Below are 23,048 nucleotides of genomic sequence, written 5' to 3'. Positions count from 1 at the left end.
ATATAATATATATATACGTATCTATAGTTCTTGGAATCTGGTATTTTTTAACATCTTAATGTGGTGTCCATTTTCAGACACCATTAGAGGCAAACTTAATCTTAACCACACAAACTTCTATACAAAAATAGGAAGCCTATCACTAATCAAATGGGAACTTATTCTCTCCACTTACTTCTACCATTTTCCCTCCTTTTTCTTTATACTGCATCCCCATATTGAGGGTTGAGAAGCAAGTGTTGGCTGTAGAAATTCTGGCTATCAAATTGATTGGGAAAGTTTGTATAAACCCATGAATTATTATTGATCTTCTTAGATGCTGGGTAATAATTCGGCCCCTCTTCTCCAATCCTCCGCCTCTTTAAACTGTTCTCAGTAATAGAAACTGATGATGACTCTGTCTCTGAAAATGGGTGCATATTGATGAAGGGATGGTTCAGATTTGTGTACCCAAATGAAGCCTTATCCAATACGGGCGCCATCTCTAGTTCAGTTGGAGTTTCATGCAATCTAGAGAGCAAAGAGAAGTCTGCCTCATTGAGTAGCTCTGATAAAGAGAAGGATTTGTGCATCATGAGGTCATTCTCTTGTGTAGAGTTATGTGTATTTGAAATGGGGCTTTCAATCCCATTTGAGTCTTCTTGAAGATGGCTACTCTTTTGGTAAATTCGGCAAAGCACCCAATCATCCAACTGAAATATTAAGTTTTTAACAGTCTCATTAGTAAATACAAAGAAAAACAGAGGAAATTGAGATGACAGTAAATTTTGGTTGTTCTTACCCTCATCGGCGAGTCTTTGAGCTTCACAGGCCTTAAATTGGTCTTATTCTTCGCCTCCGAGAGTCTATACTCATGCATAATCCAATTAGTCTTGACGCCCTTAGGAGGTTTCCCTTTGTAGAACACCAGGGCTTTTTTGAAGCCAATGTTTTCATTCCCTCGACTCGCAACGATCGGCTTGTCGATGACAGTAAATTTTGGTTGTTCTTACCCTCATCGGCGAGTCTTTGAGCTTCACAGGCCTTAAATTGGTCTTATTCTTCGCCTCCGAGAGTCTATACTCATGCATAATCCAATTAGTCTTGACGCCCTTAGGAGGTTTCCCTTTGTAGAACACCAGGGCTTTTTTGAAGCCAATGTTTTCATTCCCTCGACTCGCAACGATCGGCTTGTCGGTTCCGGTCGCCTTCCAATACCCGGATGCCGCTGCTCTGTTCGGCCGGACTCCGTTAGGGTATTTTCTATCCCTCGAGCTAAAGAAGTACCATTCCTTATCACCGAACATGGCTTTGTCTACAAAACATAAACATTCGTCAATATGCGGATATTGTTTGCTCGGATAAGAGACGGAACTCAACAATATATCCGAAGGAAACGCTAACCTGGGAGATCCCACGGATCGCACTTGTAAATGTCGACTTCTGCAATGATAGGGACGGGACAAGGCAACGATGCAGAGCGGTTACGGAGATAGTAGAGGATGAGCTCTTCGTCGGTTGGATGGAAGCGGAATCCGGGCGGGAGGACGGGGTTTGCTTTGTCATAATTTATAGGCGGCCCTTGCAATCTTACGAGGGTGTGGGGGGGGAGAGGAGGGAGACAACAAAGGAGGGGGAAAGGGAGTTAAATTTTTTTTTTGGGGATTGGAGGAAGGGGGCGGTTTATATTGTGGTGGGGTGTATGGCGGCTTAGTAGTGGGGGAGGAGCCGGACATGGCTGGAAATTTATGAACCTATGAGGGCTAAAATGTAAAATCGGGCTTGTGTTTATCTCCACCTCCCCACATGTGCAGCGTGGGAGGAGGGGGAGGGGGAGGAGAAGGAGGGAGCAACCAATGATGCTGTTGAAATGACGTCATCCTCAGATTTTTATTGGACACGCGTCGAGTTGTCGATGTCGTTACCAATTAACGTTGGCACGCACGAATATTTAGACCCAAAATCAACTGGTGGGCTCTTTCGGTATGAGGACAAAAGTGTTAGTTGCCCTAGTAAATACCTGACGATATTTTCACTGTTGCCATTCAATTTTTCAGTGATTTTATCTACATTTCTGTAGTTTTTTAAACCAGCACGCGTGCTTGGTTTAGTTGGGTATTCGTGGGAATTATTAACAACACTTTTGTCACCCAATCTAATTTTTATCAAGGATGACCTTCAGAGAACAGCCTCAAGCACAAGTGAGCAGGTAACAAGTGTCATGGGTTTTGGCGCGTGTGGATCTCTCATTGGCTCCGAAAGGTGTTCCGTGTCTGGAGTGTCATAGCAATGAGGTCACGTGCGGTATTCACTTTCTATGTGTGCCTAACATTATGCTCTCTCAACCTAATCCATGGACTAATTCATTAGTTGAGCATGAGTGGCTAATCCATGACCAACAAGTTTGAATATGAGAATGGTGTGAATCATCTAGACTTATAGTAACCAATAAGGGTGGCTCGTGACATGCACAATGCGCAATTTCGAAAATGCATAAGACATGCATATATATATATATATATATACAATAAACTACTCAATCAAATTTAAAGATCTCCACATGATATAAGGAAAAAAAAGGTTCATATAAAATGAGCACTATATTGTCTAATTCGAAAAAATTATAGAAAATATTTATTTAATTCGACTCATATTAATATCTAATTTTTATAGTGTGTATTATAATGCATGTTATTTGTGCAATAATTAATTTTTGAGATATTCTATAATTTAAGTACTTTAAGAATTCTCTTGTACGTAAATAGTTCTTAAAAAAATCCTATAACTGGTCCATTCTAAAATTTTTTCCTCATGTAATATAAACCAAAATCACATATGTTTCTATGTAAAATATCAGACTCATTTTTCATATATATTTTCTTTTGGTCAATTAATAAAATTTTCCATTAAACCAATGTGAAATTTACAGAGCAATTTCTCATATTTTTGGGTATCATAAAATATCAGATTCAGAAATAGATTTTTTTTCCCCCCATAAGTAAGGTGCATATGATATGGACACAAATATAGTCATCATCATCCGTAAGAACAAATAAGTCAGAGGATTTGGATAATTAGATTAGGATCAGTGTAATTATCATATGCCAATGTGTTCTAAGTTCGGCCATGAGAAACACCTGTTAACCCTCCAGGCCCCAGTGAGCCAAAAGAACCTATTGCTTAGAGACAGCAGAGGATTAGGATGCAATGAATTTAGAAGGTGAGGACTACATTGAATTGGATGGTAGCTGAATTAGGAAAGGTTCATGCAAAAGCTAGGTGGGATTCCAAAGATGGAAAGCAAAGAGTGATCATAGCTATCCTGTCCACAACAATGAAGAGAAAGAACGACAGAGAAAAGAACCCTTTATTAGGGTAGGGAGGAGAAAAACGAAGCCTTGCAGAGGCTTTTTCTTTACTCATTGTTTTTTTTGGTCTTTGTGTAGTGAGAGCTTTTTTTAAAAGTTAATGCATGATGAAATTATCTGGTCAAATACAACTCTTGATGTACGTATCCATATAAGCCATTACTACAAATAAAACTTTATTAACGTATTTGCTATGGTGCCTTTGCACTGATAAACAATCTGATTATATTAATAGCCAATAGTAATACATTCCTACTAAAATTTGTGTCAAACAGTTATTTTTCTCTGCTGACCTATATGATTTTCTATGGAAGTGCTCTATAGGACACCCCGCTCCTCCCCCCCCGCTGCCCCGACCTTTAGAGAGATGTGAAAGAATTGAACTATGAAGGTGTCATGCTCACATCCACATGACTAAATGAGATTGCGGCTTTGCATTGAAGAACTTTGAATTCCCTAGTGAGAAAACTAAAGGAGAGGGGAGTTTGGGCTGTCATCCACTGACAAGTACTTGTTTATTTTTTGTCCAATGATAGGTGTGTATGAAATTGGATTGAATGCATCCATGCACCTCCGGCGATGACATGGAATTGGTGCTGACGGATAGAACGATGATGGCAACAAGTGGGGGCCGTATAAAATGGGGAGGACGACCCGGGATCGTTGGAAGTAGGGGTGGAAATAACCAAATCGAATTGAATACAATGTTATTCATATTCATATTCGGTTAATTTTCACGAATTCGAAGTCAAACTTGAATTCCTGTCGAATAGGGAAAGGGTGTTCATATTTGGTTAGTTAATCAGACGAATATTTTTAAATGTTCACAAATATCTCAATAGCACATTTGTTAAGTCATAGGATCCTCAACCATGAGGTGTCGAATTCATGTTTGAAGTCTTTTCTTTTTTATATTCTATAACATTTTACTTAATTTTTATTATGATGTTTCAATATAAGAATTATTATAGTGCACGTTTATAAATTATTAATATAATACTTTTAAGTAGCAATATTTATAAAACAATATGACGCATGTAAAAGATAATATAATATAATAATCTAGAAGTAGGAAAACATAAAGGAATATTTAATAATCAAACGAATCAAATATACCTCTGGTCAAATTCTATTCGTTTATGCACCAAATACGGAAAAAAATATTCATTTACTATTAAATGAACTACCGAATCGAATATGACCGAATATATGGACAAATAATAACCAAACTGTTTATTAATTATTTGGTTCATTTCCACCCCTAGTCGGAAGGCACGGATGCTTGCATGTGCTAACACGAGGGATGAGATCTAGGCTAATTAGGGCTAGATAGGCACGAAAAAAAGCTTAAAGTGTAATAATTATTAGAGTAAGCTTCTCAATCTTCGGATTATTTGAATTGGTGACACTATTGAAGTTTGACAGCGAAAAAAATTGTGTGGTCAATCACAATCGTTTGAATGTTTGATGAAGGGTTATGATCTTGTTTGAAAAAACATATGGAAAATGATCAATGTAGTTCACTGAAGGATACAGTGTGGTAATATTAGATATTGATGCAATCCTCTTACGGCTACAATTAGATCAAAATACAAGAACTCAGAAACAAAGAGGAAAAATCTAATAAAAAGGCTGCAACCAATAAATTAGGATTTCATTCATCAAAAGTTGTCTTCCTGCATGTAGAAAGAGTCTTTAACAAAAACGAAAATAAATAAATTGATACAACTAATGTTTTTATCGAAGACTAGAAAATATACTTGTACTATGAATCAGGATCCTTTATATATCCGATTTCAGTCAAAACAGATCTCGTTTGTCCCCTTTAAATTAGACAATTAAAACCTTCTTTCATCATGATTTTGAAGCCCAAAATGATGAAATCTCACGAATCCTACAAAGGCTAACGTAGGTTATGGCTCGATGCTTGTCGGGTTAAATTGGTCCATATGTAAGCTTGGGCCACTTGTAGGAATACATAAAACATGAACCATAACGTGATTGATGTTATCGTCGTTACCATAGTGCAAAGTGTATTTGACTGCTCCTCGTATTAATTACATTGACAGCGAGGGAAGGTTAGGATGCTAGGGCTAGATAATAGGCATGGATTATCTTGCTATATGGAGAAAATTCACATTTATATTCACGAAGAGTTTGAGCATACGTGTGCTTTGTATTGACTAATTTGGGTGTGAGAATGGCTTGTGGAGATGTCGATGAAAGGATTCGGATGTGGAGGTACGTAGTAAGCAGTAGGAGCAGGCTGGTCAGTTGAGTTACATGAGTAGTCAATGGTCAACTAATTATTACAACAAGATTAGCAATGACTTGTTTATGTCTGCTTCTATGCGTAGATGATATGCTCTTATCCCAAGTGATACCAAATATACGGCAATTGAAGGTGCTTCTAAGTAGTGAGGGATATGAATGTTCTTGAAGAGTCCTGAAACATTTTGGATATAGAGATACATAGAAATTGTAACTAGAAAAAGTTTTTTCTTATCATGGAGGGGATACATTCAGAACATGCCAGAGAGATTTAGTATGTCAGGAGTGAAGGTTGTGACTACTCCGTGAAGTAGTGAGTAAAAATGAACTTGATTAGTAGGGAGATGTACGTAGGAAAAGGTAGCACTCTTTATGGATCTTAGATTAGTGATATAGAGGAGATGGTGGTACTAGGCATGTAGGGGGTAGTGGGAAAGTTAGCTCTCCTATTAAATCATAAGCAAGTGATGAAGGAGAATGTTGCATTTAACTTAATTATAGGGAGGTGTAGGATAGCGCTCTTGTAATTTCCATGAGAGCAATGCAGGTAGAGAAGAACGATAGATCGACCTATTATCAGGCTCAATTCTAAAGAAAAGCATGTTAGGTTTCTTATGGGAAGGAATCTCTCTTATAATTCAAGAGAGATGGAGCGACAATAGCCCACTACATATCGAGACGCAAGAGAACACTGAGGGGCGTGTTTGCCTTGGTTCAGAGTTTAAAGCAAAATTCAATACATCAACATTAAATCTTCAGGCACTACCAAAAAATGGGTCTATGGGGACGGTTCGTGGGGCGCGGTTTAAAACCGTTCCCTTTGCTTCCTAAGGGGACGGTTTTGTGACGGTTCTAACCGTTACGAAAAAAATTTAAGACAACGCTTTAAACTAAAACGTTGGGCTTGACTTAGGCTCAGACAAAAGTTTTATAATAAGCTAAGGGGACGGTTTAATTTTGTGTTAAGGGGACCGCTTTATTTTGGGCTTTTTATGTTAGCGCCCAAACTTAAAAAAAAACAATTTTAATTTTGTTTCCTATGACCGTACCCCTCATCTTTCACCCGATCAAAATCCCGTCGAAGAAACCTAGGGCTTTTTCTCGTTTCCCACTTCCACTGCCTCCTCTCCTCGACGGAGGAAAACCGCAGCCTCCTCTCCTCGGCTCCCCACTTCCGCCGCCTCTCCTTCTCGCCGACCTTTTCACCGTCGTTTCCCTCCCCTCGTCGGTTCCTCACTTTCGCCGCCTCTCCTTCACTTCCCCTCGTCCGTCAGCCCTTTGTTCGTCGACTTCAAGGCCATCCCTCTCTAGCATCCAGTGATTGGGTTCTTATCTCTCTCCTTTTCAATCATCAAACTCTAGGGTTTCAAATTTTCCTTTTTATCTATTTAACAAAATTGAAATTTAATTTTATAAATTAGGGCTTTGTTGTCTTGGTTGATATTTGATTTTAAGCATGTATATTTCAATCCTTCTTGCAGCTTCTTCAGTTGCAGAAATAGTTCAAATTGATTGGTGCGGGCGCTTCGGTTCTCGATCTTGGATGCGCTCCCGGTGCTTGGCTTCAGGTATTCACTTATTTATTTATTTATTTATTTAATGAGAGAAATTGCTCAACTGTGCTATATTGGATTTAATTTCAAGGTGCAGCTAAAAGAAATATCACTAAAGTTGCTTCCTTTGGTTAAGAATTCTGGAAATAGTACCGAAAAGATCGTTTCTTGTCTAACATTCCAGCCAATAAACCTAGATATTTGCTAATCTATCCTTCCGTTCTATGTAGATTTGTGGGGGTAAATTTGCAAATATGGTTGGTTTCGGGTTATATAGGTAAAACCCCCTAAAAGATATTTAAAACTGAAACCTTTGCTAAATTGGTTTTACTTGCTTCTGTTAAAATGAGGTCCAGTTAATTTTCTTCCGTAGTGCATGTTTAGGTGGCTTGTCAGAGTTTAGGGCCACCGAAGAAGGGTGGGGCTGTTATCGGTGTTGATATAAAGGTTGGTGACATTGGTAATATAAAGGTTTTACTTGCTTCTGTTAAAATGAGGTCCAGTTAATTTTCTTCCGTAGTGCATGTTTAGGTGGCTTGTCAGAGTTTAGGGCCACCGAAGAAGGGTGGGGCTGTTATCGGTGTTGATATAAAGGTTGGTGACATTGGTAATATAAAGGAAGGGATTAAGAGGAAAGGGATTTGGTTTATGTTTGTGATTTTGGGTTTTCTTTCTACTGATATGCTATGTTGGTTGCAGAGCAGAATGTTAAGGTTCCATCCCATCACTGTGACTCTAGAGTACGAACAGTTTGTGCTGATGTTATGGAGCCTAAATATTAATATTCATATATTTCTTTTTAGGTCCTAATTTTCATATAACATGCATAGCAACTAAATATAAATTTTGCTAATGCAGGGTGCTTTAGAAGAACTCAAATCTCAAGATGAAGCTGATGATGCATGGGATTTAGTCAAGAAAGATGAACATCCTGGACGTGTACGTCTTAGGGGGAGGGGTGTCACTAAAACCATGCTCCAAAATAAAAATAAAAAGATCATGGATCCCTCTGAGCAAGTTCCAGAATCTGTTGTTCAAACTATATCACAAAAAGTTGAGCAAGAGTTGACAAAAAAGTTTGAAGAGCAGAAGGCAGATTTGGTTCATGGTTTCGCCGAGCTCTTGACTGAAACACTTGGGCAAACAATTGATCCGGCGGCTATTGCAAGACTTATTGCCCGCACAAGATCACCTGAGCAAGGTGGTAGTGCTCGAAATCATGATCATCCTCGCTCATCTGCAAGCAGCCATCAGCCACGAAATGAGGTAGTTTTTTCTTTTGTTATATCTTTCTTTTTCTTTTTTGTGTATTATGACAACTTGATTTGGATTGGTAAATTTCTCTTAGTTTTTCATGCGTTTGGTTTTGTAAATTTCAGGTATGATACAAGGAATTCCACTTTGGAATGGTCGATTCTTCTTATTCACAGCTCCAACTAAAGGTAACTTTATGATGTATTTGCTATAATTTTATACTGAGATATGTTGAGAATATCCTGCAAGTGTTTAATTTTATCTCATGTATGGACGTTAACAGTGGATCCATGTACTTTATTGTGCCTCCTCCTGATCCATCTTCATTTTGGATTTAAATAAAAAGGTACAGATTTAAATAATACATAAAAAGGTGTAGATTCTCATAAACATCTTTTTGAATCCATTTGCGCGCCAAAGCTTAAAAAGTTAGGTGTTGCATGTTATGGTTTTTTGATTTGCAAATGACTAAAATAACTAAATCAAATGTCAACATTATTCGGTTAAGGAGAATATGAAACATTTAGAAAAAAACTAAATGTTAAGACATACGTACATCCATTGTTTCTGCTCGAGCTCAAATTGCATGACCAATAATGCGGGGACTTCACCAGTAAAAAAAAAACTGACTTTCTACCAAGCAAAAGGTAGTGGCTGCATGGGATGTTGCTTCTGATGAGGATTATGATCCATCGGAAATTTGCGATGATAGATAATCACGAGCTTTTAAGTCCCTGATTAGGAGAAAGAAAATTCAAGGGGTGGCCATTGCAATAACCGTGATTGATCTGAAATTGAGTTCATACATTAAGGAATAACCAACTAGGTTAATGTATGAAGAAAACATTAACCGGAGTGAAGAACATATGTGAGTTCGACGCCCTCTGTCTTGATAGCACAACATACTGTGACAGAGTATACGTTAGACTAGCGGTTAATGGACTCACATTAGAAGCAAAGGGCGATCTGTATTAGCGTTAGGCTTGAAAAACTATAGACAAAGATGCCTGCTTAATTCATTTCGGCTAACATGGTTGCTATTTGATTGTCCAGATTGAAATTGTGTTGGCAGGAAACTCAGGATTGGATTACCATTGATTAGGTGTATTCTCTATTGTTTCTCTCTTAGTTTTATTTGTGTGGATAATGCTGGTTGTACTAGCATGATTCAGGTGCTAGTTGTTAAAGATAAATTTTCACAGGAAAAGATTTCATTCTTTCAGTAAACTAGTATTTGTTGACAAACATATGGGTCATAGATTCAAATGAGAAGTATCTCAAGGGTTGGTAGGTAGCCAATAAGGAAAACAGTTCCAACGCAACTAAACTCCTATGAAAACATGATCTCTTGGTTATTGATAATGAAGTTATATATACCAATACGTGGCCTGCAACGAAAGATATTAATCCACATATATTAATTACTGCTACAACTCTATCTCCTGCCAACCAAACACTCATTTGTGATCACAAGGACATCATCAAGTACAAAAACTGCTCAGCACCCTCCTCAAGTTTCGTACGGAAATCAAAGTCAATAATAAATCATTTTGGACACCCAAGTAACAATGCAGCACCCTCAAATCACTGAGGCTTGCTTATCTGCACAAAATACACATTCTTATATCAAGGAACTGGTGCTCATTAAAACAGGGGGGCAAAACACATGTTTCCATAGACAAATCACCTTGTAATGATCAAAGTAGGAATGGATGCTCTGAATCCATTACAGTGCATTTCATTCTACTTGTGCTTACTCATTTTTTTATCTTGATGTATGCAGGAAAACATCTGAAGATCCATGTTTGTCGCTCTTTGGGGATTTATTTGTTGTGAAGATTTAGAACTTAATCATCTCAATAGAGACATTTTGACCTTTTGATTAAGTAGTAGCTCTTTGTTTTAATCATGGAGGATTTGTGATATGTGCTTACTTTGGTTAGTTTGTGTGTAAAACTTGTATAGAATTATCTCAATCCTATTGCTATAATATTGTTCTTCGTTGTAATAAATTGTTCATTATATTAAGGCTAAAGTTTGGTTAGTTTGTGTGTAAAACTTGGACTATTATTTCTTTGTATGTGATGGACTGATGTGTGATATCTGGGTGATTTGTTTTGATCGGTAAAAAATGAAAACCGTCCCCTTTGGTATAAAAATCGTCCTCATAGATCACAAACAAAACTGTTCCCATAGACAATATAACCGTCTTCTTAAGTCAAGCTCGAAACCGTCCCCCTTGGTATAAAAACCGTCCCCATAGAAACCGTTCCCCTTGCTATAAAACTGTTCCCATTGCTTAGAACCTAAAAACTATTCCCCTTGCTATCAAACTGTTCCCGTTGCTTAGAACCTAAAAACCGTTCCCCTTGATATACAACCGTTCCACTTGCTCTAAACTAAGAACCGATCCCTTAGCACAACCGTTCCCTTATGGTATCAAGGATGACAGTTTACAAACCGTTGCACTAGAAGCATAAACCGTCACATTAGACCTAAGAGCACGGCTGTAAACGAGACGGATGTTGAACCGTCCCCATAGGCCTAGTGTGACGGTTTCCATGCCTAGTGTGACGGTTCACAACCGTCCCCATAGGCCTCAAATGTGGTAGTGAGGTAGTTTGGAAATCAAATGCAAAGAAGGAAAATATAAGAATTTTGTCTTTGATTCTATGTAATTTCAATATATAGTTTTGAATTCTTATCATTATTAGGAGATTGAATCCTACCATGCTAATAACTTTGTTTCTTATTCAAACTGGGCAAAACAAGAGCCAAGGATATAGTTGCTTGGTTTCTCCATGAAGTGTCTCGTATTATTGTAAACTAAGATAAAGGGACGTACACTATAAAAGAACGAGCAACCAAGACGAAAGAAACTATATAGACCGCTCGTAATTCCATCTAGATTAATCAAACTAGAAAGAATTCCATCTTGGATATTTCCATCTAGGTCGACGCAAGACGGAATTTCGTCTAGGGTGATCTACCTAGACTATCACCCTAGATGGAGACCAACCTAGATGGAATGCCAAATTCTGTCTCAGAAGCAACATAGAAAAAAATTTCATCTAGATTGTAATTAACCTAGGCGAAAATTCCATCTAGATTGCTTCCTAGACGGAAAATCTGTCTATGATGCTTTATTATACTAAAATTATTTTTAGCAAATCTATATTGTCGTGTACATTTGCATTAACCTGAAATAATTAACACTCAATATACACATCCAACACAAACTTCACGCCAATACATCCTATCAAATATACACACATTACTTTCAATCCAACATCCAATTCAATATGCACATATTCAACATTCCAATCCAATCACTACAATAAATTACACTTTTCCCGACGCTTATTCCCGACGCATGGTTAAATACGTCGGCAAAAATTATGTTTTTCCCGACGATTTTAGTTAGCGTCGGCAAAACATATATTTTTTCCCGACGTTTATAATTAGCGTCGCTAAATGTGTATATTATTAGCGACGTTTTAACTTAGCTTTAGTAAAAGTGTATGGATTTCCCGACGTTTTTTTATTTTCGTCAGAAAAAATATATATTTTTAGCGACGTTTTAGGGTTGGCGTCGCTAATAGTATGTATTTATCGCGACGTGTTAGATTAGCGTCGCTAAAAGTCACTTTTTCCCGTCGTGCCTGCTGTGGGTAGCTAAAAGGTCTATTTTTAACGACGAGTTTTTATTCTTCCGCGTCGCCAAAAAATCGTTCGTTCCCCCCTAAAATTTTATTCGTTACATTGTTCCCCCCAAAATTTTATTCCTTCCATCGTTCCCCCCAAAATTTCTCTCATCCCAGCTCCATTAGCGTCGCTAAAAGTCACTTTTTCCCGTCGTGCCTGCTGTGGGTAGCTAAAAGGTCTATTTTTAACGACGAGTTTTTATTCTTCCGCGTCGCCAAAAAATCGTTCGTTCCCCCCTAAAATTTTATTCGTTACATTGTTCCCCCCAAAATTTTATTCCTTCCATCGTTCCCCCCAAAATTTCTCTCATCCCAGCTCCGTTCCACTGGGCGCTAACATGGCGATCCCATGTCTCGTCGTAAAGTGGAAGTCGTTCGTCCTCTGCCATTCCGGCGGGGTCTACTGTAGCCATGTTGACTGTAAGGCCATCGAACAGATCCCTTACGCTGACGTCGGAGTCCCAGGCCGAGGTTGTTGACGACTGATCCCCTGAACATGCGTAATCGGAATCTTCGTCGACGTAAAAACAACACTCCGATGAGGAGGAGGAGTAGCCTAAGCCTCTCCTAGTCCTGTTGAAGTAATTTGAGGGCTTCCCTTTGGGGACGTAGGATGGTTTGATGACCGTCTTGCGTCCTCGGCCGTAATTCAGGCCCTCTAAGCGAGTGAGGTCGTACCCCATGTTGCTCATTATGCGTTTCGCTACTCGACTGTATTGCGAGAACTGGGGTGCTGGGTCTTCGTCCTCAGATTCGTCCCATAGCGTGCGTAGGGGACGATCGATTCGACCGAAGATGATGTCTTTTCGATACCTCTTCCGTGCTGGCACGACGAATACAGCTCGCGATGGCTCGATCAGTCGCGTCTTGAAGACGTATGACGAACATACCGGCAAGTGTAGAGAAGACTCACTGTAGAGTGTCGACCATAGGTTATTAGGTGCGTCATCTTCGGACGAGGAGCAAGACGACAAATAAGCAAGGTCGGATTTTTCATTCATGATAAGCTTCTCTGCCTGAACGGCGTTGGTTACATGGTGACTCTCGTAACCAATTACAATTGACTCAAAGTCGTTCAGAATTAAGCTGTCACCGTATTCAGGCTCGCTGTCCGCCTCATTACCACTCTCCAGTTCTTCCACTGGTGGCTGTTCGGGGTCCTGGTACAGCAGAGAATCCGCGAAGTAGTTCTCGACCCCTTTAAAGGGATGTTTGTCGGCCACTACCGTTCTTACTCGCTCGTAGTCGTCCACATACTTCAAACATTGGTGTAGTGTGGATGGAACGATCCGGTTGCCATGAATCCACGGACGCCCCAGGAGTATGTTGTAGGAGGGTTCAGCATCGATAACGTAGCACGTCACCTCCGTCTTCATGTCGCCTATCCGACATTTCAGGCGGATTTTGCCGAGTGGCCGAGTCCCAGTGGCGTTGAAGCCGAAGATGGTAGTCGAGGTCGAGGCTAGGCGCTTCGACGGTATCCCCAAATGTTTGATTAGCTTCAGGGGCACGATGCTCAGTGCGGACCCCGGGTCAACCTGGATCCGATCCACTTTCGCCGAGCCGACGTATCCTGTGAAGTACAGCGGCCGGTCATGGGACGTGTTCTTGATGAGCATGTCCTCGGGGGTGAAAGTGATGCAGGGGATCTGTCTCTCGGAGACTTGGCAGCAAGTTGTACAGCCCTGTTCGATCTCCGTTTCTTTCGAGAAATGGGTCGAGAACGCCTCTGCGTCAGCCAACGCCTCTTGTAAGGCTTCCCGGGTAGGCCTAGACAACCGGAGGAGGTCGTACACGGTGATTCGCGCGGGTATGCTTTTCAATTGCGCGAGCACGTTGAACCGGTAAGGCTGGCGGCTTGAACTTGGCTCATCTGGATTGGGAGGGACTGCTGCGGCCGGCCTCGCGGGAGGTCCTGCTGGGTTTTCCGTCCTCGCGGGATATTGTTTTGCAAACTCCTTTCCGGCTCTCGTGGCGAAGACGTTGGTGTCTTCTTCAGAGTCGGTTAAGGCAGTCATCGCCGCGTCGTCTGTATCCAGGATGGCGGTGACAACGTTGCAATATTTCCTCTTAGCCTCCTTGGAAGGCTGTGCGGTCCACTGCTCGTCGTCGAGGAGGTCCGGATGGACCCACATCACTTGCCCTGATGGCAGAGTTTGTGGAACCAAACCCTTCTCCCGCTGGTTGTGAGGATCGTCGTTAGTGATCTTCAAAATCGCCTTGGGGATAGGAATTATCCCCGCCGGAGCTTGAACCTCTGGGAGACCCGTCCCAAAGCTCAAAGTGACCATGTTCGCCGTCACCTGCTTTTGGACCTTCTCTTTCTTCAAGACCCCCGCGTCGTAGAGGGCCTGGAGTTTGTCCTTGAGGACGTAGCATTTGGTTGTGTGATGCCCAAGGAATCTGTGATATGCACAGTAACTTGGGTCACCGGTTTTGTCTGCCTCTTCAGGCTTGGTGGCTTCCGGTAACTTAATCCGCCCACTCTTGAGTAGAGTGTCGAAGGTAGCTACCACCTGGTCTTCTTTGAAATCATATTGCCGCTGGGGGCGCGGTTCAAATTGCCTGGGTTTCGGCTTTTGAACGAACTTTGGCGCCGCGGCAGAGTCTACGGCCATAGCCTCTTTTCCCTTCGATCGGGGAGGGTTCTTTGGCGCAGCCGGCTCTGCTGCTCCCTTTTTGGACTGCGGCTCTTCGGCCTCCAGCCTCTTGATCATATTTTCGACTTGCTCACCTTGGCGAACAAGCTCCTTCCAAGTCCGGGTCTCTACCGCCCCTATCTTGGACAAGATATGGATCGACAGGTTGTTGCGGCACATCTCGATCAGTGTCGCCTCGGAAACTTGGTCCCGACAGTGGACTGATCGGTTCCGAAATCTCTTCACGAAGTCATTGACCGATTCCGACTTCCGTTGCTTCTCAGCAAGGAGAGTGGCCATTGACACCTCGGTGTCGTCGTCGAAGAAGCGGGCGAGGAAAAGCTTTTCAACGTCGGCCCACGCCTTGATAGAGCCGGGCTCCAATTTGCGGAACCATTCAAAGGCCACCCCCTTGAGGGTACCTATGAACAGTCGAGTGAGAATGGCGTCATTCCCGGTAAGGAATCCGGTTTGCGCCATAAAATAATAGATGTGCTGCGAGGGTGACCCCTTGCCATCAAACTGTAACAAGCTGATGGGTTTGAACTTCGCTGGGTATGGGACCGTGTCCCATTCCGTGGGGTAGGGACGTACCACCCCCAGCTTGTTCATATTTTGCTGAAGCTTCAGCGCGTTCAGCTGGTCTTGGAATTCATCGAACCTCTTGTCACGGGTGCTATCCGCAGTGTGCGACGTTCCTATTGATGTCTTGGAGGAATAATCGGAATGTTGATTATCCTCCGCCTCAGACACGGGACGGAGGGGAGGTACCCACTCCCTGTCTCTAGTTTGCCGGGGTAAGGGGCGTTGGGCCCTTTTCTTCTTTTTCTTCTTGTTCAGCAGTTGTTCCATCATCTCTCTTAGAGAGTCGATGGTCGCCTGCTGTTCCTCCAACTTTTGAGCCATTGTCTGCTCGTGGTTGGTATTGGTCATGTGTGCCTTCGCCTGCGCGTCTTGGCTTGAGCGCGAGGTCTGAGATGTGGCAGCGGCCGAATGGTCCTCATCTTCGCCGCAGGAGGGAGGTATTAGGTTGGAATAGTCAAACCCAATACTTACCCCCCGGTGACTACGGGTTCGCTGGAATATGCCTTCCTGCCGGCGTCGAGCGGACCGAGTGTTAGGTCTTAGGGCGGAATCCGAGTCTGGCGAGTCGGAGAGTACTGCCTTCCCTTTATCCGTCATGTTAACCGTGGCGGATGAGAGTTCCAAGTCATCGGCAGCGCGTCTTTTTTGGTGACGGCGCCTTTGACGGGAGGGCCTTGGTCGAGAGGACTGTTGGGACAGTCTCCCAAACACCGAAGGTCTCGCCGTTCCGACGCATTGACAGTCGGCGAGGACCGTGTGGATGAGTCTCTCGCAGTGGCACTGAGGATTCGCCTCATGGATAGTGCGTTTGCGAGTTAAATATTCTCTGAGGTCTTCTACGGGCGGTTGGTGACAACCCCCGGCCTCAGAAGAGTCGCTCTGGTGAGTCGACGAGAGGTTTTTGGGTGCGCCCTCTGGTGCGCGTTGGATGGAATGCTTTGGTGCTGGAGTCGAGCGATCTCGCCTTGACTGGCGAGTCTTCGCGTTTGAGCGAGCTCCAGTACGTGGGCGGGTTTCACCCCTTCGCCTGGAAGAACGGGTTCGCGAGGACTCGCCTACTTCTCTACCTTTACGTTTATCCGTCAAATGGTTATGACGAGGCTCGCCAGCCTTCGAGGATTCGCCTACTCGGGTAGGCTCACTCCTTGGAAGTGAGTTATTCGCATCAGGGATATGACCTGAGAAGCGAAGTCTTCCCGAGCGGGCGGCTCTGCCTTCCTCAGTTGGCGCTCCTGACTTGGAGGGCCTCCCAATGTCGGGCAGTTTGCCTTCTCGCCTAGCGTTCCTCGGGCCCGTATGATGGCTCAGGCCGTTATGAGGAACGGAGGTTTGGACCTCCTGTCTGACGAGTTCCTGCCGCCGCTGTTGGTTAGTTCTCCCAACGGGGAGAACGTCACCGCGAGCTGTGGCAGCGTGGTTTGTGCCGGAGTGAACCGGCGTTCCCTTCGGGGTAGGTGTCTGCGGGGATCGCTTGGCGACCCATTTGGCAGACCCTTGCCCTTTGCGCTCGACCCCCGGCTTGGCGTTGATCGATTGTGAGGGAACGGGTTCTTCCGATGAGACTCGGGTAGAACCCGTAGGTGCAGAGGCTTTGACCGTCTGAGGTCGGCCTCGACGCACGACTCTGTGACGTTTGCGGGACGCATCGCCACCAGAGGAGGAGGAGGACAAGTACTCTTCGTACTTGGCCTGGTCGAACTCAATTTCTAGGGACTCCACTGTCGTCCCTACAGCAACCTCATCAAACTGAGCCACCACCATTTCACTCGATGAAACAGCTTCTCCCACTGTGGTCGCCATCTTCTGTAGGGTGAATATTTGATTTCCCGAAAGAGGGAGTTTCGTTTGTATTTATAAGAAGGCTTATTACAAACTAATGATCAAATAGTTACAACAGAAGCAGAGGGAAGGCCCTCTTTGTTTTGTGTGGGGACTTTTAGGTGGCTACAGGATGCTTCGCTCGATGCTCGTGTCGAGTCTGCTTCCCTTGGACCGTTCGAATGAGGTTGCTGGAGAGCTTCAGTTCGCAGTAGAAGCTCAACTTGAGAGAGTTCGGGTCTGTTTAGTTCGCCGGCGATCGGAGCTCGGAACTAAGCAGTAGTGCTGCAATGCAAAGAAAGTTGTGCAGAGAGCTTGGTCTCAACTCTTTTTCCTAAGTTTTGCGACCTCCTCTCCAGTGTGCCGGAAGAGGCTTTTAAATGGGAGAAGGACAACTTGACTCCTCCTTGAATTGTGGGATGTGACCACATCTTCTTCAGAGACGTCTAGCTGTTCCTCGAAACCATGATCGGTCATTCCAGGGATTGTGCTTTATGTCCTGTCACCTACGATGGGAAGGCCCATTCTTGTATGTGAGGCAACAAACGACTACTATCCGAGTGGATTTGACCAGCATTAATGAACCGCATTTATGAGTCCGCAGATCGATGAGGCGTCTGTCCGATCACCAGTACTGTGCGTGACCGCCCGGCGTGCTTTGAGCACGACGCTTTCTCCTTTCCGGTCAGGAGAGGCGGTGAAGTAGGTGTACAGTACTCGAGTGAGTCTAGCCAGCTTGCCGAGTGCCGGCGGACCCAGCTCCAGACTCAGACAGCCGAGGTGAGTCGCATTTATGAATGCTCAGGTTGACTCGACACCTGTCCAGCTCCTTCGCGCTGTGCGCACTGTGGGTGGCCGTTTTGACGGCCCTGGGGTACTGTGCTCTCTCTCCCTTTGGGTCGAGAGAGGTGGGAAGGCCCACCTCAGCGCGCGGGGTAGTGGATACCCAGCTGTACTGACGGTTTTGGGGCTTGCTGGCGGATTCGACTCCGAACTCGGGCAGGCGAGTTGAGCGAAGAGCAAATTTCCGCCATCCTGATCGCTCCTGACTCATGCTGGCGAGTCGACCGTTAGGCGAACCTGGATTTGAGCCCAGTCGACGTCTACGCGGTTTAGGTCCGTGTCAGAGAACTGGGCGTGCGAACTCTTCTCGTAGACAAATTCTCTGTAGACCCATAGAGGTATTTTTTTACCGTCTACAGTCCATATCTGAGTCTGAGTCTAATTCTGAAACCAAGTCTGAGTCTGACTAAGTTTGAGTCCAGGTCTAATTGAGTAAGAGTCCGAGTCCGAGCAGGTCGGGTCCGAGTCCAACCGACTCTAGGTCTTGGTCCAAATATATGGGGAAATATTAGATAAAAAGAGTTGAGGGCAAGCCTCGAACCCAGGACCATTGACTTGTTCAAAAAGATTTGGAGCACTAGGCTACATTGTGTTTTTGTTATTAAAATATATACTATCATATATACAAAGTTTGAAACTTAGCCCAGATTTTTGGAAAACTTTTCCATAAAACTCTAACACTAGACACATATATGTGTCGCCATCATCAACATATGTATGTATTGCGAGTTTCGCGACACATTTTCATTTGTGTAAAAGGACCCTCTCCACACATGCTCTACCCACACTTTTATTTTGTGCCGCTCTTCAACACAAATGTGTCGCGAGATGATAAGAAAAGTTTTATAACTTACGACTTTTGTTGTAGGGCTCGTTAGCTCTGCAAAATGAGGTAGCAGCTCATATTTAATATTCTCATGTGTATAGATTTTCTTCTCGTGGCCATAAAGTAGAATTCTTTACATCTTGTATGGTGAGAAAGGGGAAACAAAAAATGCAAGAGCATATTACTAAATATTTGAACATGAGTTATAATTTGAAGCATGATATGATGGTGTGCTAGCTTGGGCGAGATCAGGATTAGAAGATGGACGGCGAAAAGTACAGGTGAAAAAATGAAGAAGTGGGTACAAAGTCGGCATAGATTTATATCCATGTTCTTGTTAAACTAGTATGAGAGTTTTGGATTATAAAATGATTCGAGATTATATTACCACTGGCAACCACTTTATTTAATTACTATTGCAAAGTGAAAATTATGGAGTATTGTAGTCCGACAATATATAAAATAAATGCCATATAGGATAACGCTAGTAAGATTAGTTAATGGTTTTTTGAAATTCAGGGACTACTTTTTTAAGTCCAATGGTTTAGAAGCTACCTATTTTGCTATTCTATTCAATTTAAATCAATAGGATTTCATGACATGTCGTTGGTATATTGTGATTTGATGGATTTTCGTGATGTATGGAGAATCATTATAAGGTTTGATAACTTGTTCAAAGTCATTGATGATCTATATTTTTTGGGTAGGATTTTATGAGATATTGTTGGTGGCATAGTGAGATTTGACGGAGATATTGTGATGTATGAGAGAATCTTTTCAAGATTTGATTATTATTTGATAAAGTCATACGAGTGGTTGTTTTAGTTTGTATCTTAGTCAGACCATAAAGAGAATCATCAAAGCTTATCTTGTTTATTAGCCAAGCCTTTTGTTGGAAAGTTCTGAATACTATAAATGCGAAGAAGGAAATTTTTATTTTACCCCCTGTTTGACTTTGACATTCTAGAAATACATGTACTGTGAATGGAATTTTTTTTCCCGTACCCCCTTCTTGCAATAGTCCTGCTGCTCACTATATACACTATACATTAATGCTTTTGGCGCAATAAATAGTTTTATGAATAAAAATATATATTTTTCCACGAATATGATGTTTACAAAAAAAAATTTGAGAAATGAGGAACTATAAATATGAATAGTTTGGTCAGAGGGCTTTGTCAAGAATCAAACTCATTCTCATTTTCATTGAAGGTATATTAGGCTTCATTATAGTCCACTAAAAATCATACTCATTCTCATTTTCATTTGAGGTATATTAGTTAATAGTTACTGATTTTCCTTGAGAATTTTTCAATTATTATATGCTGCAAAGAGGATCTGAGTCCATTAAAAAGCAATACAAAGATGCAAACAATGCTCTGTTCTCCTTTTTGTCAATAATCAACAGATTTTTCTTACATTCAGAAACTATGTAGTAGCACAATTGGGTTAAGATCTATACTAAAATCTCAATTAAATAAAATTTGAACATGTTTTCTATCATTCATCATAACCCATCAAATGTACAACCAACCCACATCTAATTTAATTCCCCCAAAAAAACAAACAAAAAAAAAACCAGTGTTGCCTATATTTCTACCATCTTATCACAACAAAATTGGGTAGCTCTCAAAAGATTTTGTTACAGTATTTTTATTATTTCGAGCATCACTCAATTGTCAAGCTGGTGCTTAATCTTGGCCTAGTTTTTTCAGGCAAAATCTCCTCATCAGTTGCTTTTCTCTTGATACTGCTGCTTTCTTTGCTTGTAACGCTCTCAGTGCTGCTGGAATCTTCATCTTCATTGCTCTTCTCTTCTCTGGATTTGCTCTTCATTAGATGAGGCCTGAGCCTGCTCATGTCTGATAACTGTACTGGCTTTAGAAAGAACTCCTCTGCTCCTTCCTCTAAGCATCTGGGATCAGCAACAAATAAATCAATTTCAAACTTTTCCCAAATTTGGAAAAATATACATGTCCTACATTTTGTAGGTGATCAACATCAAAATCTCCATTAGCTTTAAGATTTACTTTGTTAAATTTGATTTGTGATGCTCACCTATTGATCCTTGATGGCACATTCTCAGATGACATGATCACAACTGGGATATCCTTCAAATATGAAGATTCCTGGTTCACAGAAACCAGAAACAATATCAATAAAAAAATCTAACAATACCACCATAATCAATTAAAATTTAGCCAAAAAAAGGCAAAATAAAATAAAATGGTACCTTAATTTTCTTGAGCAGATCATATCCTGTCATCCCAGGCATGCAGTAGTCTGTAATGATCAAATTCACCTCAATCTCCTGATATCAGAATCAAACATCAGCAACCAAATTTACATGAAAAAACAATCATTTGCAAATAGAAATCAGTAAAGATATTTACTTGTTGATCAGGGGACACTAAGAACTCCAAAGCTTTGCTCCCAGAATCAACTGTAGTGACTGAAACAATAAAAAAAAATCCAAATAAGATTAAAAATGATCAAAACAACAAATGGGTACTTCTGAATTTGGGTTTTTAGTAAATTTACCATGGAATGATGAAACCTTGAGCAGCTTCTCAATGAGTTTCCTGTCCATGAGGCTGTCATCTACAGCAAGGACATGGAACTGTGACTCAGCTGCTATAGCCATTAGAAGAAGAAGAAGAAGAAAGACTACGTTTGATGATGTGAATAATGAAGAGGAAAAGGATGAAGAGGAAAGTTAAAGGATGAGGGTTGTCTTTATAAATTAATTTATTTGTTGTTTTGTCTGTTTTTTATTTTTTTGGGGTGGCTTAATTTATAGTAAAGGGATGCTGTTGGAAAAAACAAATCCGACCCACTTGCAAAAGAAAGATCCCACCGGATTTCCTCCAAATCTCCTCGCAATCACTCTTCAGGGGCCAGTATATTTATATATTGGATTTGAAAAGGAAGTTCCCATTATTACTATTACCTATTAACTATTACTTTTAAGGCTTGTTTGGTTCTTTTCCTTCATTTTTCAAAACTTATTTTTCTTCACTTTTTTGTGTTTCCTTTATTTTTATGAAAAGTATTTCTTGTGTTTGTTTCGCCAAAAAATATGGCCTGAAAGTACTTTCCATCACTTTTCTTAGTTTGGTTCAACTTGAAAAAAGAAGAAAATAAATAATGTGTGAATAGATTCCCTCACTTTCTAGTGTTTGGTTCAAATAAAAAAAAGAAGAAAGTAGACTATGATCACCATGGTGTGCTTACCATCCTTATAGCATAAATTTATTTCTAACATAAATTGAGAGGTGAACATTTATCAACAGTCACATAAAAATATTTAAAATTTTGAGGGACTAATTTGTAATTTTTAAAAAAAATTTGAGGTAGTGATTTGCAACATATTCAAATATTTGAGGGGGCTAATTCCAAAAATATATAATCATCTCATATAACGAAGAACCAAAATGCTCAATGAACAAGACATAATTAAATGTCATAACAACCAATTGATTACAAGTACATCGATAGCCAGAATGTAATATCCAAGACTGAATCAAGGCTAAAACCAACTCGAGAGAAACCATGACTTGAACAACCCAATATTGAAACCAAACCAAAACTTAACACAATTTATAGAAAATGTGCTCAGAAAATACTCTTTTCTTCATTATCTGCATCGCCATGAAGTTTATAATATCAATGTTGACTGCATTTATTGCCTCGCCAATTGATTACTAGTATAAACTTTAGTTGCATATATTATATATCCGGCCATCATCATAGCATAATATCATATTATCAGTGTCATAACAGTCAATGCCAATAACTAAAAACCAAGCACCAGGTCATATAACCAGGAACTAACCAAGCACCAAGTTATGAAAACTAGCATGTAATGCACAAATAGCCAGCACAAAGGAAACCAAACCAAGGCTGAAAGTAAGGCCGAGACTAGCCGACCTTTATTAGGACAAACGTGACCCAATTCTTATCTAACATAATGCCAACTAAGACTAGCATGGCCCAAATAATGACTAACATGAATACAACTAGAACTAACATGTGCGCGTCTAGAACTAACATTGTGTAAATTAGAACTAATATGGAAGAAACTAGAACTAACATGACATAAATTAGAACTCACATGACATAAATCAGAACTAGCATGACCCCATGTAGAACTAACATGACCTCGGTTAGAACTAACATGGATGCAGAAACTAGAACTCACATGACAT

At 41.3% G+C, this 23,048-nt stretch overlaps 2 protein-coding genes and 2 long non-coding RNA genes across 5 annotated transcripts; 2 read left to right on the top strand and 2 right to left on the bottom strand.

Moving 5' to 3' along the window:
* LOC109831620 (NAC transcription factor 29-like) lies at positions 96-1,606 on the bottom strand (the record flags this gene model as incomplete). The annotated part of the gene is made up of 3 exons (XM_020398974.1): positions 96-692; positions 993-1,294; positions 1,384-1,606. Coding segments are annotated over 3 exons (1,017 nt in total), but the record flags the coding sequence as incomplete, so codon positions are not given.
* On the top strand, positions 6,624-7,947 carry LOC109831618. 2 transcript variants are annotated; one of them, XR_002244476.1, is made up of 5 exons: positions 6,624-6,943; positions 7,100-7,186; positions 7,402-7,495; positions 7,643-7,765; positions 7,871-7,947. It is a non-coding gene; the product is annotated as an uncharacterized LOC109831618 (long non-coding RNA). The 2 variants fall into 2 exon arrangements; XR_002244475.1 differs by lacking the exons at positions 7,402-7,495; positions 7,643-7,765 and having other exon boundaries at positions 6,635-6,943; positions 7,871-7,945.
* Positions 8,349-10,469, top strand: LOC109829622. Its single transcript, XR_002244094.1, has 2 exons — positions 8,349-8,437; positions 10,209-10,469. It is a non-coding gene; the product is annotated as an uncharacterized LOC109829622 (long non-coding RNA).
* On the bottom strand, positions 20,314-21,647 carry LOC109831617 (two-component response regulator ORR9-like). The gene is made up of 5 exons (XM_020398973.1): positions 21,382-21,647; positions 21,234-21,292; positions 21,074-21,151; positions 20,899-20,969; positions 20,314-20,755 (listed from the first exon to the last, which is right to left on the bottom strand). The coding sequence occupies exons 1-5, from the start codon at positions 21,482-21,484 to the stop codon at positions 20,509-20,511; spliced, it is 558 nt and encodes a 185-aa protein (XP_020254562.1). The 5' UTR covers positions 21,485-21,647; the 3' UTR covers positions 20,314-20,508.

This window comes from Asparagus officinalis, chromosome 2, assembly GCF_001876935.1.
Source record: "Asparagus officinalis chromosome 2, Aspof.V1, whole genome shotgun sequence".
NCBI classification, from domain to species: Eukaryota; Viridiplantae; Streptophyta; class Magnoliopsida; order Asparagales; family Asparagaceae; genus Asparagus; species Asparagus officinalis.
This window is presented reverse-complemented; position numbering and strand designations above follow the sequence as displayed.